General features: G+C 41.6%; 1 protein-coding gene across 1 annotated transcript in view; it reads left to right on the forward strand.

Annotated features, from left to right (window-relative positions):
- Positions 1-920: 920 nt before the first annotated feature.
- The window catches only part of LOC134451455 (uncharacterized), a 28,412-nt gene continuing 15,747 nt past the window's right edge, over positions 921-13,585 (forward strand). Inside the window, exons 1-7 of the mRNA XM_063201937.1 lie at positions 921-1,789; positions 2,972-3,157; positions 4,848-4,910; positions 8,520-8,639; positions 11,412-11,491; positions 11,972-12,356; positions 13,351-13,424. Of these exons, the coding sequence (XP_063058007.1) occupies positions 1,714-1,789; positions 2,972-3,157; positions 4,848-4,910; positions 8,520-8,639; positions 11,412-11,491; positions 11,972-12,356; positions 13,351-13,424 (984 nt within the window). The 5' untranslated portion in view covers positions 921-1,713. The remainder of the gene's footprint in view (positions 1,790-2,971; positions 3,158-4,847; positions 4,911-8,519; positions 8,640-11,411; positions 11,492-11,971; positions 12,357-13,350; positions 13,425-13,585) is intronic.

Consider the following 13,585-nt stretch of genomic DNA (forward strand, 5'->3'; position numbering starts at 1 on the left):
ACGACTACACACACACACACACACACACACACACACACACACACACACACACACACACACACACACACACACACACACACACACACACACACACACACACACAGATAGGGAGAGTCAACACAGAAAGGTATTCATAAAACAATGACATATTTTGCAATGTCGTGAGCACTATTGGGCAATTACTTCCATTTTCCATTGAAATAATGGAATACAAGAATGTGCCTTAGTGCACAGTAAGGCTAATACTATCCCCTCTTCAAATGGTTTTGAAGTCTTGCATATTCTTCCTAAACTGAGCTGACTTCTTAAAGGGACAGTTTGGTCAATTTCAACATGCAGTTGTAATGCTCACACTACCCTGGACTTGTCAGTGCCTGAGATTTTTTTTTTTTTCTTCTTCAGCCGTTTCCGAGATCCTGGTCATTGTAATGGGGGCAGCTCTTTGTTTACATTTCAAAAAAACATTTTTATTTATTCCCAAAAACATCCGAAAGGTTATAAAACATCAGCAGACAACTAGCAAACAGCAGTACCTTTTGGGAAAATATTTGGAGTTGGCCTATGTTTCATTTTTTAAAAATGTAAACAAACGCTGCCCCCATTAGAATTGCTCATATCTCGGAAAGGGCTGAGCCGAAAAATGTGGCATCACCAGGTACTGACAAGTCAAGGGTAGCGTGAGCAATACAACTGCATGTTGAAATTGACCAAACTGTCCCTTTAAACTGAACTGCTTTGAGCTATAGACAAAAGTGTTGCAACTCTGCTTTCTCATGACTGCATTGGCATAATTTGTTTCCTCTTCTGTCCTTGTGTCTCCTCTCAGCCTTTCACTGCCCAACAAATGAGAGAGAGAGAGGGGGGGGGGTGGCTCGTGTCAGCAGACAGAAATCTGATTACTGGGCAGTAGAATGGGACAGTGTGTGTGGCGCACGCAGGAGATAGCTGTAATGAGAATCACAGGACGCGTCAGTCATCAGCTCCTCTTGCGCACTCGCCACTGACATTAGTATGGCTACTTGAAACGTTTTACTAGTACGTTTATGTTGCCGCATTTAAAAGTATCCAAAACTATTTTGCATGCGAGTTTGTGGCACACGAAAGATGGACAAACAACCCAGCCGGTGTGGAACGTGAGCACCGGAAGTGATTCACCGACGGGATTTGGATTTGTTGTTGCGCGTCTGTCTTCCTTGGCGGCGGACACCGCGTTCCACAATCGTCTCCGTGAAATGTTTGTGGATCTTTTCATTCAGTTTCGCAACAGGCTGTGATACGATTCATTCAGACAAATATGTGGACAGGGACCTTAGTGTAAAACTGGCACGATGACAAGTTTTGTTTTTGGTGTCGTTTACGTTCCATAGTGCAGACTGCATTTGCAGATGATAGTCTGCGTAAAGCTGCGCATGGTCTGTTGTCATTGTGTGTTTCGGGCATTTTCTATATCGGAATGATTCGTAGATACTAATCTTATCTCTCCAATGAATTTTACACATGGTGAAGTTGGGAGAGGACACCCCCTGCTGTAGAAGAAGGCTGTCATCAGTGGCCGCTAATTGGATGCGCTATCCCATGGATTAAGCCATGTCCGTCCATCCTCTTTCCAGAAGGAGCAGTGCTAAAATGGCGATTAATGTCAGAAATCACCATCGATTGTAGATTAAAATAGAGTTTCCATAGATTGATTGGTCTTCTGGTTGAAATAGCAAGATGGACTATCGGCGGAAGAGGAAGCTTACCTTTTTTACTATTGGATTAATCTTTCTCTTCAGTGGAATTGAATACGGTAAGCCCTTGTGAATAAAGTAGGAAGGCCTATGGCAAAATTAACTGAATTCATAGAAAATGTGGAATTACAATACGATAGATGTAGGCCTATTGAAATTCACTTGTGGAATGCCATTAGGCCTAAGCCTAAGGCCCATGAGACAAGGAGGCAATTATGCATTTTTGATTGAGGGTAGGCCCTATAATGGATAGCAGAACAAGTAAATGAATAACATAGGTCTGGTATCTTCAGTAACATTGTCTTTGCAATAGTTTCCATAGGCTACTGAAATGTGTAGCCTAGTGTTTTGTCACTTGCTCATTGAACATGACTATTAAACAGGTTCTACAAGTCAGGAAAGAATGCTCCCTGTAAACACCTTTGCCCCAAGAAACAGTCTCCCATTAGGGTTAGTCCTCTGTTTGGCCATGCAGGCTAATAAGTCAGCTGGTGAAGTAATGTGTCACTTATCCCCATGGAACATTGCCATGGCAGGCGTCATGGTAGCTACGCTAGGATATACCAGGGCTCCTTAAAGCTTCTTTCACTGCTTTATCTCTGGCTGTTTTTAGCGACTCCAGAGTGAAATCTCTAATGAAGGACACTTCTGACTTGTTTGTTCACTCATGAGTCACCCTCTCTCTTGACATGGCACGCAGGCCCGTTCATTGTAGGGGAGGTAGGGTAGCCTATGCAGTCATAAGCAGCTCGTCAAAACTCACGTATCCCTATGAAGGGCTTTTTGTGACTACAATACGCTTGGGTCTATTCAGATACACCACAGTAAAGACACACTACAGTATGTTTGTAATGTAGTAATAACCAAATTAATTGATTGCCTTTTCCTAACTTGAGATGAATTTCCCAAAAACACGTAATCTTGCTAGAATGTAAGCCCAAGTCGTGGCCCAAGTTTGAGACACTCATTAGGTAATATGTAAATCAGGAAAAGGCGTATGTATCAGATCACTTTGAGTTTTGAATATTCATACTGTACTTTCTCTCACACATGCAGATAAATTGCTTGCACACTGCATGTGCGAGGAAAAGTAGTGAATGTATAAACTTTTAATGATGTTGCCAGAGCCAGACCTATTCCTCATACATTGACAAGGGGGCACCTCATACTTAGGTGCTACTAAGGCTTGACTACGACTAAAGTGTTTTTGAGAAACTCATCCCTGTTTGTTTACCCCTCAGCGGTGATCTTGCCCACCATATGGAGGTACCTGCAGACCCTGGGGGCGGCGCCCTACTTCCTGGGTCTCGGCCTATCAGCATTCAGCCTCAGCGGCCTTCTCTCCGGGCCGCTGTTTGGCCTGTGGTCGGACCGGACGCGCACCACCAAGAGGATCATCCTGTTCGCCAACCTCTTCGAGATCATTGGTGAGTGTAGTGGGAACCAACCATTGGTACAGTTAGCAGCTTGGGAATTCAATTAGGCAGAACTGGATTGACCCCACTTTTGGAGCAGATTAGAAATTATATTATGGCATTTCCTTGAATTTGGTTCCATTTATTGTTTTATTGATGGTAAATTCTTGTGGGACTTAGTTGTATAATAATTGTCCTCCATCTGATGCATTGTCCTCCTTTTGTACGCCATGCATGAGTCTAAGAGCAATTGAATATTATGATTTGATGTATTCATACAGTAAACTGTATTCATACAGTTTTTGCAAGTTTCACAAAGAGGATACTGTTCTACAGTATACAGTAAAAGGCAGAGACATAAAACCAGTATACCCTTCTGTTGCAGGTTCATGGATATCATTTATGTTGAAATGACAAAAACACACATTTCTAAAGGAGAGGCTGGATCACATTGCAGCTTAGTTTTTAAACTTAATTATGTGCAAACGTCGGATGTTTGCACATGATAAAGTCTCAAGAACTAAACTGCAGTGTGCTCCAGCCTCTACTTTCTAGTGATGTTTGTCCCACTGTAGCCTAACCTGCCAGCTGAGGGATGCTGCGTATAGAGACCCAATTCTACAGTGACACATTTCTGTTGTTGGGACTATGCAAGGGGGTGGAGATCGAACACAAAGGCGGAATTAAAGAGAATTGCAATAATATTGGCCTCGCAGAGAATTGGAGGGCAAACATTTCAGGTCTAACCTAAACAGGTTCACTGATGGTCAAATACTATTTTAGGCATAATTAACTTCTGTATGCTGCACTATCTGTAATCTCCTTGCATTGATGCGCTTTGTTCTATGCTACAGGCAAAATACTGTATGGGTTTTATACATAAGCAAAGACAATCATGATATATGACTAATCATGAGAAGAAAACAGATAATTTAGCACGAGATACCCATTACACAATAAAATAAGATATTGCTAAGATCACACATGCTACAATTATTTTATGTAAAAATCAATTGTTCAATGGAAAGTTCCCCAGAGACAAGTCAGTTGTAATTAATTAATGGCTTATGACTATGACGGCAAGCTTTTGTGTTTGGTAACTTGGACACGCAGGCTATGACAATGGTGACTGGCCCTTGGCAAATACTCTTACACTCTCTCCGCATGTATTCAGTAGCTTATGTGTACTTACCGGTAAATAGGCTACTGGGCTACTGTTCCCATGCAATTTTACTTTATTTCTTAGCAGACCCACCACAGAGTTTGAAGTACAAAATATGACAAGGGGTAAGGAGGGTGAGGAAAAACAAACAAAGTCAATTTTACCCAGAGAAGTGTTGTGGCGGTAGTAGCGAAGCCAGTGGAAGTGTTAAGCATAATTACACTAGTAGTTATACAAATGGTTATTGTATTCTGTACGCAGTAATGACTATGTAATTCACGGCAACAAATAAGAGAACAGTGAAGGCTTACAGATAATGGACAGACAGATACTTTGGGGGACAAATATCTGTAACCTTTTTGTGCAGATGGGCCTGCTGGCACTCACTGTTCACTGAAAACACTCAACTACATCATAACGACATTGCGATGACGTACTGAGAGCCCTAAATAACAAGTTAATCTTTGATCGTTACAATATTGGTGACTCTCTCTCTCTCTCTCTCTCTCTCTCTCTCTCTCTCTCTCTCTCTCTCCTCAGGTAATTTCATGTACTTCATGGGCTACTCCAAATGGTTGCTTTTGGCCAGTCGTCTGATCGCAGGTACTGTGCTGGTCTCGTTGCCACAGTAGATTTCGCAATATTTTGCAATACTGACACTGTATTTCCTAGTTCTCTGTTATGTGCTGATGTAGTTAAGTGGGTGGGCGTGTGCAGTAGGCTACATACAGGTACATGAACTTCACTTCTGTGTGTGTGCACAGTCGCTGAGTTTGGGTGGGATGATGTGTTCTGTCCTGAGGTAGTTCTTGATCAAGTGTGGGGATATGCTCTGTTCCCATGTAAGTTAATGTAATTTAATAGAATGTAATGTGATTATATTTTTATAGTGCATTTCGTACATACTGTAAATGCAGTTCCATGTGCTTTGCAATTACATAAAAACAACCAATGTGCTTTAAAATCAATGTGCCATACAGTTACTAACCCCAACTCCGATGAAGTTGGGACGTTTGGTAAACAGTGAATACAATCAAAATGCTATCATTTTCAAAACACTCAATCTATTCTTTAGATGGAGAATAGTGAAAAGACAACATATTAAGTGTTAAAACCGAGAAAAAATATTGTTTTGGGGGACATATGTACTCATTTCTAATTTGAGAAATCCAACACGTCTCAAAAGAGTTGGGACGGGGACAATAAATGGCAGCAAATGTCGAGGAAGACTAAAAACAAAACAAAAGACAACACTTAACAGTTAAATACATTAACCGATGAGATGATTTTATATAAAAACAGTGTTAATTCCTATCTTGGACATGATTTCACCAGCTTAAATGGTGGGTGTATTCCTTGTCATGTTTTGCAATGTTTTCCTTTCTGTAGTGCTTACAGTGTGACAGGTCTTGACCAAAAACCCACCATTTTATCACATGCTGGTCCTTATGATGGAGCCAAACTGTTAAAACATAGTAGAGAATGCAATTTGACCTTACTATGTGGCAGTAATCGAAGATCTCCCTTCAAAATATAATGCATGAGTGGCTTTTCATGCTGTTTAAAACCCATTTATACCATTCAGCACTGTATTTAACTCTACAGATGAGTGAGAACATCTTAACCAATGCACTACTGCATCCGCATGCCATCATGGAGGCTGACTTTTGAAGTTAGCACTAACACAAGTTGGATGGTCCATTTTCACTGTAGCACAGGATGTGCAATGCTCTATTATTGTCAAAAAGAATGGACTTCTACATCTTCTGCTGACTTCTGTAAGCAAAGGACAGTTTCCCATGTCTTCTGGGTCTATTTCAAGTGAGCTCAGGTGCTTAGGAGAATGTTAAACCCCTGTTAGTCAGGGTCATTTTTCCAAAAAGTTGACACCTGAAGGCAAATCATGTTAATTTTCGGCATACAACTGATTTAGGGGTATTCAAGGGTGCTGAATCCAAATCTGCCGTATGCCGGACACAAAAATGTACCGAAATGCCTCAAACGGGCAAAATCCAATATGGCCGCCGCCACCGTGTTAAAATCCTGCAATCACTTTTCTTTTGGACTAAATAAGGTATGAATTTGAAAATAGCACTTATTTTTATGTTTTCAGACATGGGGAAAGCCATTATGTCATCAGAGTTAAGCTCAGATTGGAAGAAAATGCTTATGTCATTGGCTGGCAGCCATTTTAAAAGCAGAGAGCCTCATATTGTCAGCGATTTTTAACATTTTTACTAATCTTTCAAGATTCACAGAAAAAAATGTTCTTTGTCTCTGTGAGCACAAATACTACAGAAAACTACACCGAACTGTCTACTTTCACCTGAAAAAAGAAGTTTGTGTCTACCTTTTTCCATTCTTTAGTTATGGGCAGTAGAACATGGGATGACACCACAAAAAAACACAGATTTTTGACCCCAAAATACTGCACTTCTCTCTGCCCATATTTTTGCTTTAAGCACATATTGTCTTTGATGGTGTTCATGTGTGATGTGCAACATTTTCAGAGGGTTTGAAGGGTGCTTAAAAACTATGGGCAGTGAGAAGTGCAGTATTTTGGGGTCAAAAATCTGTGCTTTTTTGTGGTGTCATCCCATGTTCTACTGCCCATAACTAAAGAATGGAAAAAGGTAGACACAAACTTCTTTTTTCAGGTGAAAGTAGACAGTTCAGTGCAGTTTTCTGTAGTATTTGTGTTCACAGAGACAAAGAGCATTTTTTTCTGTGGATCTTGAAAGATTAGTAAAAATGTTAAAAATCGTTGACAATATGAGGCTCTCTCCTTTTAAAATGGCTGCCAGCCAATGACATAAGCATTTTCTTCCAATCTGAGCTTAAATATGATGACATAATGGCTTTCCCTATGTCTGAAAACATAAAAATAAGTGCTATTTTCAAATTCATACCTTATTTAGTCCAAAAGAAAAGTGATTGCAGGATTTTAACACGGTGGCGGCAGCCATATTGGATTTTGCCCGTTTTGAGGCATTTCGGTACATTTTTGCGTCCGGCATACGGCAGATTTGGATTCAGCACCCTTGAATACCCCTAAGTCAGTTGTATGCCGAAAATTAACATGATTTGCCTTCAGGACCTTAAATAAGCACCTTTTCAGAAATCCTGCCTAGACTATGTGTCATTTTCATGCATTAAGCATTCTTAATATGGTCAATTTTCAATAGCTCTAGCACTCCAGGAATTAGAGTGAGACTACAGCCAATATATATTTCATGATGTCATGAACCTATACAATGATTTTATTAACAAAAATATGTCTTATATACACTCAATCGTGGTAAATCAAAGGGAATTCAAAAATGTATGCAATAACTATGGTAATTATTCCCTTTGCATCTTTAATTCTGAGTGACTCAGCCTCTCTGTGATGATCTTATACCTGGAGACCTATATTGTCCGTCAGTACAATTCATTTTGAAATGTTCTTCTGTGTTGTTTTATCTTATTTGGATGTTTACTAAATTTCACTGATCCCCGTCCCAACTCTTTTGAGACGTGTTGGATTTATCAAATTAGAAATGAGTACATATGTCCCCCAAAACAATATTTTTCTCGGTTTTAACACTTAATATGTTGTCTTTTCACTATTCTCCATCTAATGAATAGATTGAATGTTTTGAAAATGATAGCATTTTGATTTTATTCACTGTTTACCAAACGTCCCAACTTCATCGGAGTTGGGGTTTGTACATAAAATCGAATAGAACATAAGAACAATGTGAAGTTCAGATGCAAAACTGTACTTGATAATAACATTTAATTGGTTTATTAATCGTAATTACTTGGTGAAAATGCAATATAAAAGTTACATTTTACAGATTTTTATAATCGTTTTTATATTATGGTTATGCATCTGAACTCTTCATATTAAGTTTGTGTGGGGTTATAGATTCGTGCTCTGTTCCTATAGTTATGGTGTGGGCATGAAAATGTATTTTGTGTTCCAATGTCATAATATATTTTGTTCCCATATAAGTATTGGTACGGGTGTCATGATGTGACATGATATGTGCCCATTCGAGTTTTGGTATGGGTGTGGTGAGCAAATTAGTACCCATTTATGTATCAGTACGAGTGTGAAGACGTGATTTGTTCTTGTGCAGGTATTGCTATGGGTGTGGTGAGCAAAAAATTACCCATGGTAAGTGCTGGTACACGCGAAGTGTGATGACGTGATTTGTTCCCGTGCAGGTATTGGTACGGGTGCTGGGTCCTCCATCTTTGGCTTCCTGACGCGTAGCACGGCTCCTGAAGACCGTTCCACTGTGTTCGCCGCCGTCATGGCCTGCCGTCAAGCTGGCCTGCTGATCGGTGGGTACACACACACTCTCTCTCTCTCTCTCTCTCTCTCTCTCTCTCTCTCTCTCTCTCTCTCTCTCTCTCTCTCTCTCTCTCTCTCTCCCACTAATCGCACGAACACGCACACACACACACACGCACACACACACACACACACACACACACACACACACACACACACACACACACACACACGAAAGTTAACCCGCTTATTATATGGATATACTTAAATGATTCACACATGCGGGGACATTTCTTTAGACCTATTTAATGTTAAGATTGTTGCTGCGCAAAACAAAACAGTGCCGTTGTGGAACATGCACCGCTAGGCAACAGCTAGGTAGGCTAGCCAGGACACAGGTGTTGTCTATCACAGCAGCTGATTAGAGTGACAAAAGACCGGACCCCCTGCGGAGTGATATGAAACATTCGCTTTAGCCACTGACTTGTATACAAGCCAGTGGCTTTAGCAGTGAACGTCTTGTTGCCATTGACAGCGGTAGGACAACGGGTGCTGTCTATCACAGCAGCTGATTAGAGTCTTGTTGAAAAGTCGCTTTAGCAGTGAAAAGTCTTGTTGCCATTGACAGCGGTCTGTTATAGACCAACCCGTCCGTTATCGAAAAATAACAGACGTCCGAACGTTGGGGAGCCCCGTTGAAATGAATGGAGCATTCGACAGATGACGTCACAACCATATAATAATTTTCGATAACGGACGGGTTGGTCTATAACAGACCGCTGTCAATGGCAACAAGACTTTTCACTGCTAAAGCGACTTTTCAACAAGACTCTAATCAGCTGCTGTGATAGACAACACCTGTTGTCCTGGCTACCTAGCGGTTGCCTAGCGGTGTTTCACAACGGCACTGTTTTGTTTTGCGCAGCAACAATCTTAACATTAAATAGGCCTAAAGAAATGTCCCCGCCATGTGTGAATCATTTAAGTATATCCATATAATAAGCGGGTTAACTTTCGGCGAGTCGGTCGCTTTGTGGAATAGCAGCACTTCTCCGCTCCGCGTCGGGGTCTAAAGATTCTCTCTGTCGTGCTGCTATTCCACGGTAGTGACCTTCTCGCCGAACGTTAACCCTTACTTAATAACCATCACCATACCTTTGGCCATCCCTCACGATCTGCAGTCAAGATCGGTTATCAAACAGGCAACCATCACTGCATCAGTTACTGGCATAGTGCATGCAAGTAAACACACCTCCACACTGTACCACATAGCTATCAAATCTTGGTCCAATATATATATATATATATATATATATATATATATATATATATATATGTCAACAACCGCTGTCTGTTAAAACTGACTGAACTTGGCAGCAAACAACTGTGTAACTGTGTTTCTTACTGTACCATGTTGAACTGAACAACCCTGGTAGATGTAGATAAATATTGTTTGTTCATTATGTTAAATCGTTGACAGCTGTAGCTTCAGGCAGCATCTTTCTTGCATTATTATTGTAGAATGATCATAAATCAACTTAGTGTGTTCGTTTGTGAAGCTTCAGGACACTTAAATCTTGGGGACAGCATTAGTATTAGATGACGTTCAAATTATGGAATGAATGAGATTTATGACGCAAAAGAACGAATGGGTTCCTTAGAGAGTGCATAATTACACACGAGTCATGCAATGGGTTACGCTGTTGACTTCTCCTGTCCTTCACACATATCATGGGTGGTGATTTTAATGTCATGGAGTGAATCTCCTGTCATACGTCATTGGTACAGATTAGATGAAGACGAATTTCTCAAATCCTTTCATGAGGGAGCTGACTTATGGCACCAATAGCCAGACGTGACTTGAGCGACTTGAGCGACTCCAGCGATGGAAGTAATTTACTTTGTATTGAGTCGCTGGCCACAGAAGAGACCAAAGCGATTTGGGCAACTAGATGCGATGTGAGCAACTTGAGCAATAGTTTGTAGTAGGGATGCAAACGATTAATCGATTAATCGACTTTAATCGATCAATGCATTAATTGATTAAAAAACAATCATCGCAATTAATCAACAATTTAACTGACAAGAGACCCAGGTTAAATGGGCATGTGAAGAGTGTGTGTGTGAAGAGGGTTGTGAATAGTGGGAATATCTAAATCACCTTTGGATTAAAGAATTGAAATAAAATTAATCTAAATGTAGTATTTTATCTCATTTTTTAATTAAAATTTGTAGATTTAGTATTTTTTTTCCGAGAAACATTGAGATTTCGTTGGGAAAACGCTGCTTATCAATTAATCGTAAGTCGATCGATATGACTATCAACTAATGATTAATGAATTAATCGATAATTTGCATCCCTAGTTTGTAGTTGGACTTCAGCAAAATGAGCTATGATGCGGTTCGGTGACAGCCGCCACAATCCATTGGAATATTGGAAATTTGCTTGCATTCTGCTTTTAACGGACGTATGCCGTCGCTTCTATCACTCATATCGGTCAGTGGCATTCCTTTGTTGGGCATTTCTGACTTGTTTGTCTCCATTAAGGTGGAGAATGCGCGCACATCAGTGGTACAGGTGCTGGACAAAATAGAGTAACTGAAATAAATGACAGAAGTCCACAACACTGTTAATGCTCCCAGTGATTTATTTGCAGGACGTTTCGGACCTTCGTCCTTTTTCAAGTGCAACCTTGCAAACCTTCTGTTTGTCTCCATTATTGTCTCCTAGTTATAACATTATAGCCTGTTTTTACTCTTCTGACCTGTTTGCTTCCATTTAGTTATAATAATAATAAATGGCACATTTTCCTCTTCTTCAGGCCCAGCCTTTAACCTCTTCCTGCGGCTCTTTGATTTCCAGCTGGGCCCCTTTGTAGTCAACAAGTACACATCACCAGGGGTAAGACTTCAAGACTTGAGTCACTGGACAGTTGACCTGCAGTACTTTATATGATGATTTTTATGAACCATTGAGTTTAATTGGGGGTGATTAGGTGTGACCTTTGTAACAAGCCCTCCAATAATAAGAACTGCCTTGGCCCTGCAACCTACAATGCAGTACACTAGTGCTGCTTGTTGTTGCTGCTAATGTCAGTCCTGTGTATGTCTATGTCCTGGCATGGTATTGAGAAAGAAACGTAATTTGATTTTCCTTGTACGGCCTGTGCATATGAAGAAAGTGACAATAAAAACTGAGTTGACTTTACTTGATTTGTGTGTGCGTGCGCATGTGCATGTGTGCGTGTGTGCGTGTGTGCGTGTGTGTGTGTGTGTGTGTGTGTGTGTGTGTGTGTGTGTGTGTGTGTGTGTGTGTGTGTGTGTGTGTGTGTGTGTGTGCGCGCGCGCGTGTGCGCACATGTGTTTCTCTCTCTCTCCACAGCTCTTCATGTGCTTCATGTGGCTCCTGCTGCAAGTTGCCGTGATGGTGATGTACTGGGACATCCCCCCTCAACAGGAAATGACCAATCACAGCGAAGCAAGGGCCGTCGTCGTGGAGACGGAGAGGGATGGGGATGGGGATGGGGAGGAGGGGGAAGAGGATGGGAAGGGTGATGACAATGACGATGACGTGCTGATCGGGGACGAAGAGGACAAGCCTCTGGTGGGCACCCAGGAATCCCTGGGCACCTACGGCACGCTGCCCAGTGAGCCCAGCAGGCCCGTGGCCAACGGCAGCCTGCACCACCCAGAGCCGCCTGGATCCCCCGAGCACGGAGAGGACCCGGGGAAACGCAGCCCTCTGAAGTTGCTGAGCGCCAGCAGAGGTGAGGGGGAGCGCACACACACACACACACGCACACGCACACGCACACGCACACACATACACATACACACAGCCCTCTGAAGATATTGAGCGCCAGCAGAGGTGAGGGAGTGGCTGCATGAGAAGCAGGGGCAGAGTTACAGGCAGGGCAAGCACAGGATTTGTCCCTGTACTGGGCCCAGGGGTGTGTTTATCGATAGTGCCATTGCCAAGTTAGCAACTTACTTGGCTGCAATGCAATTTCCCATTGGCAACCTAGTCACTTGCTAACTGATTAGCAACCATGCTTTTGAGTGTTTTGCCCAACTACGCACAATTATTCCGCCACTGATGAGATGCGCAGTAAAATAATGGTGTGTCAATATTTCAGAGTGAGATCTAGATAGAGTATTTACAACACTGTGGAGAGTCAACTGACTCTAACAGTGGAGTCACAAGACAATGTCAAATTCTGCAGATGACCAGTGCAATTTCAACTCTACATCTTTTAATATTTGCACTGTATTGAGTGGAATTAACGAAATGATACACACTGACCAAATAGTATAATTACCACTATTGTTGGACCAAATGTTAAACTCAGGTTTTTTCCCTTTGTCAAGTGAGAGGAGGTGTTTTGGGTGGACCCTGTCTGAGATGTGGAAATACTATAGGAGTACGTACTGTACTGTAGGTCCTAGCAGTAGACTTGAAACTTCAAAACTTCTTTATTGTCATTTAATAGACACTTGTTGAAGCAACTAAATGGCAAGGTGACAAAGGTGGCAGTAAAAAATGTCAGTGTAATGCCAGATAATGTTGTGCTTTGTCTTTTTTCCCGCCCAATTGCCTTGCCAATTGCTACCACATTTGGTTAGCAGACTTACTTTTATGGGGAATAGAAGCATTCTATTAAACCTTCACTAGTATCCAATGTCACATGCACCTCTGCATCACTTGGGCCCAGGTTGCCATGTCTGACTGCTTGCGTTGTCTTCTGTCGGGTACCTTTTCAGAGTTCCTGAAGGAGGAAGTGGTGGTGTTGCTGACTGCTCAGTTCATCACTCTTTTCAACCAGACAGCACTTGAGGTGAGCACTCTCCTTCCTGCAGCACAGTACTGTACATCAAAACAAATGTTTCATCCCACTAGCCTTAACCCTTTCAGGCAGAGTATCTGTTATATCCTTAATGTCACCAAAATGCTTCTGACCATTGGCATGTTCCATAACCCATTCTGTACTAGGGGTGG

The sequence above is a fragment of the Engraulis encrasicolus genome, chromosome 6 (genome assembly GCF_034702125.1).
Source record: "Engraulis encrasicolus isolate BLACKSEA-1 chromosome 6, IST_EnEncr_1.0, whole genome shotgun sequence".
NCBI classification, from domain to species: domain Eukaryota; kingdom Metazoa; phylum Chordata; class Actinopteri; order Clupeiformes; family Engraulidae; genus Engraulis; species Engraulis encrasicolus.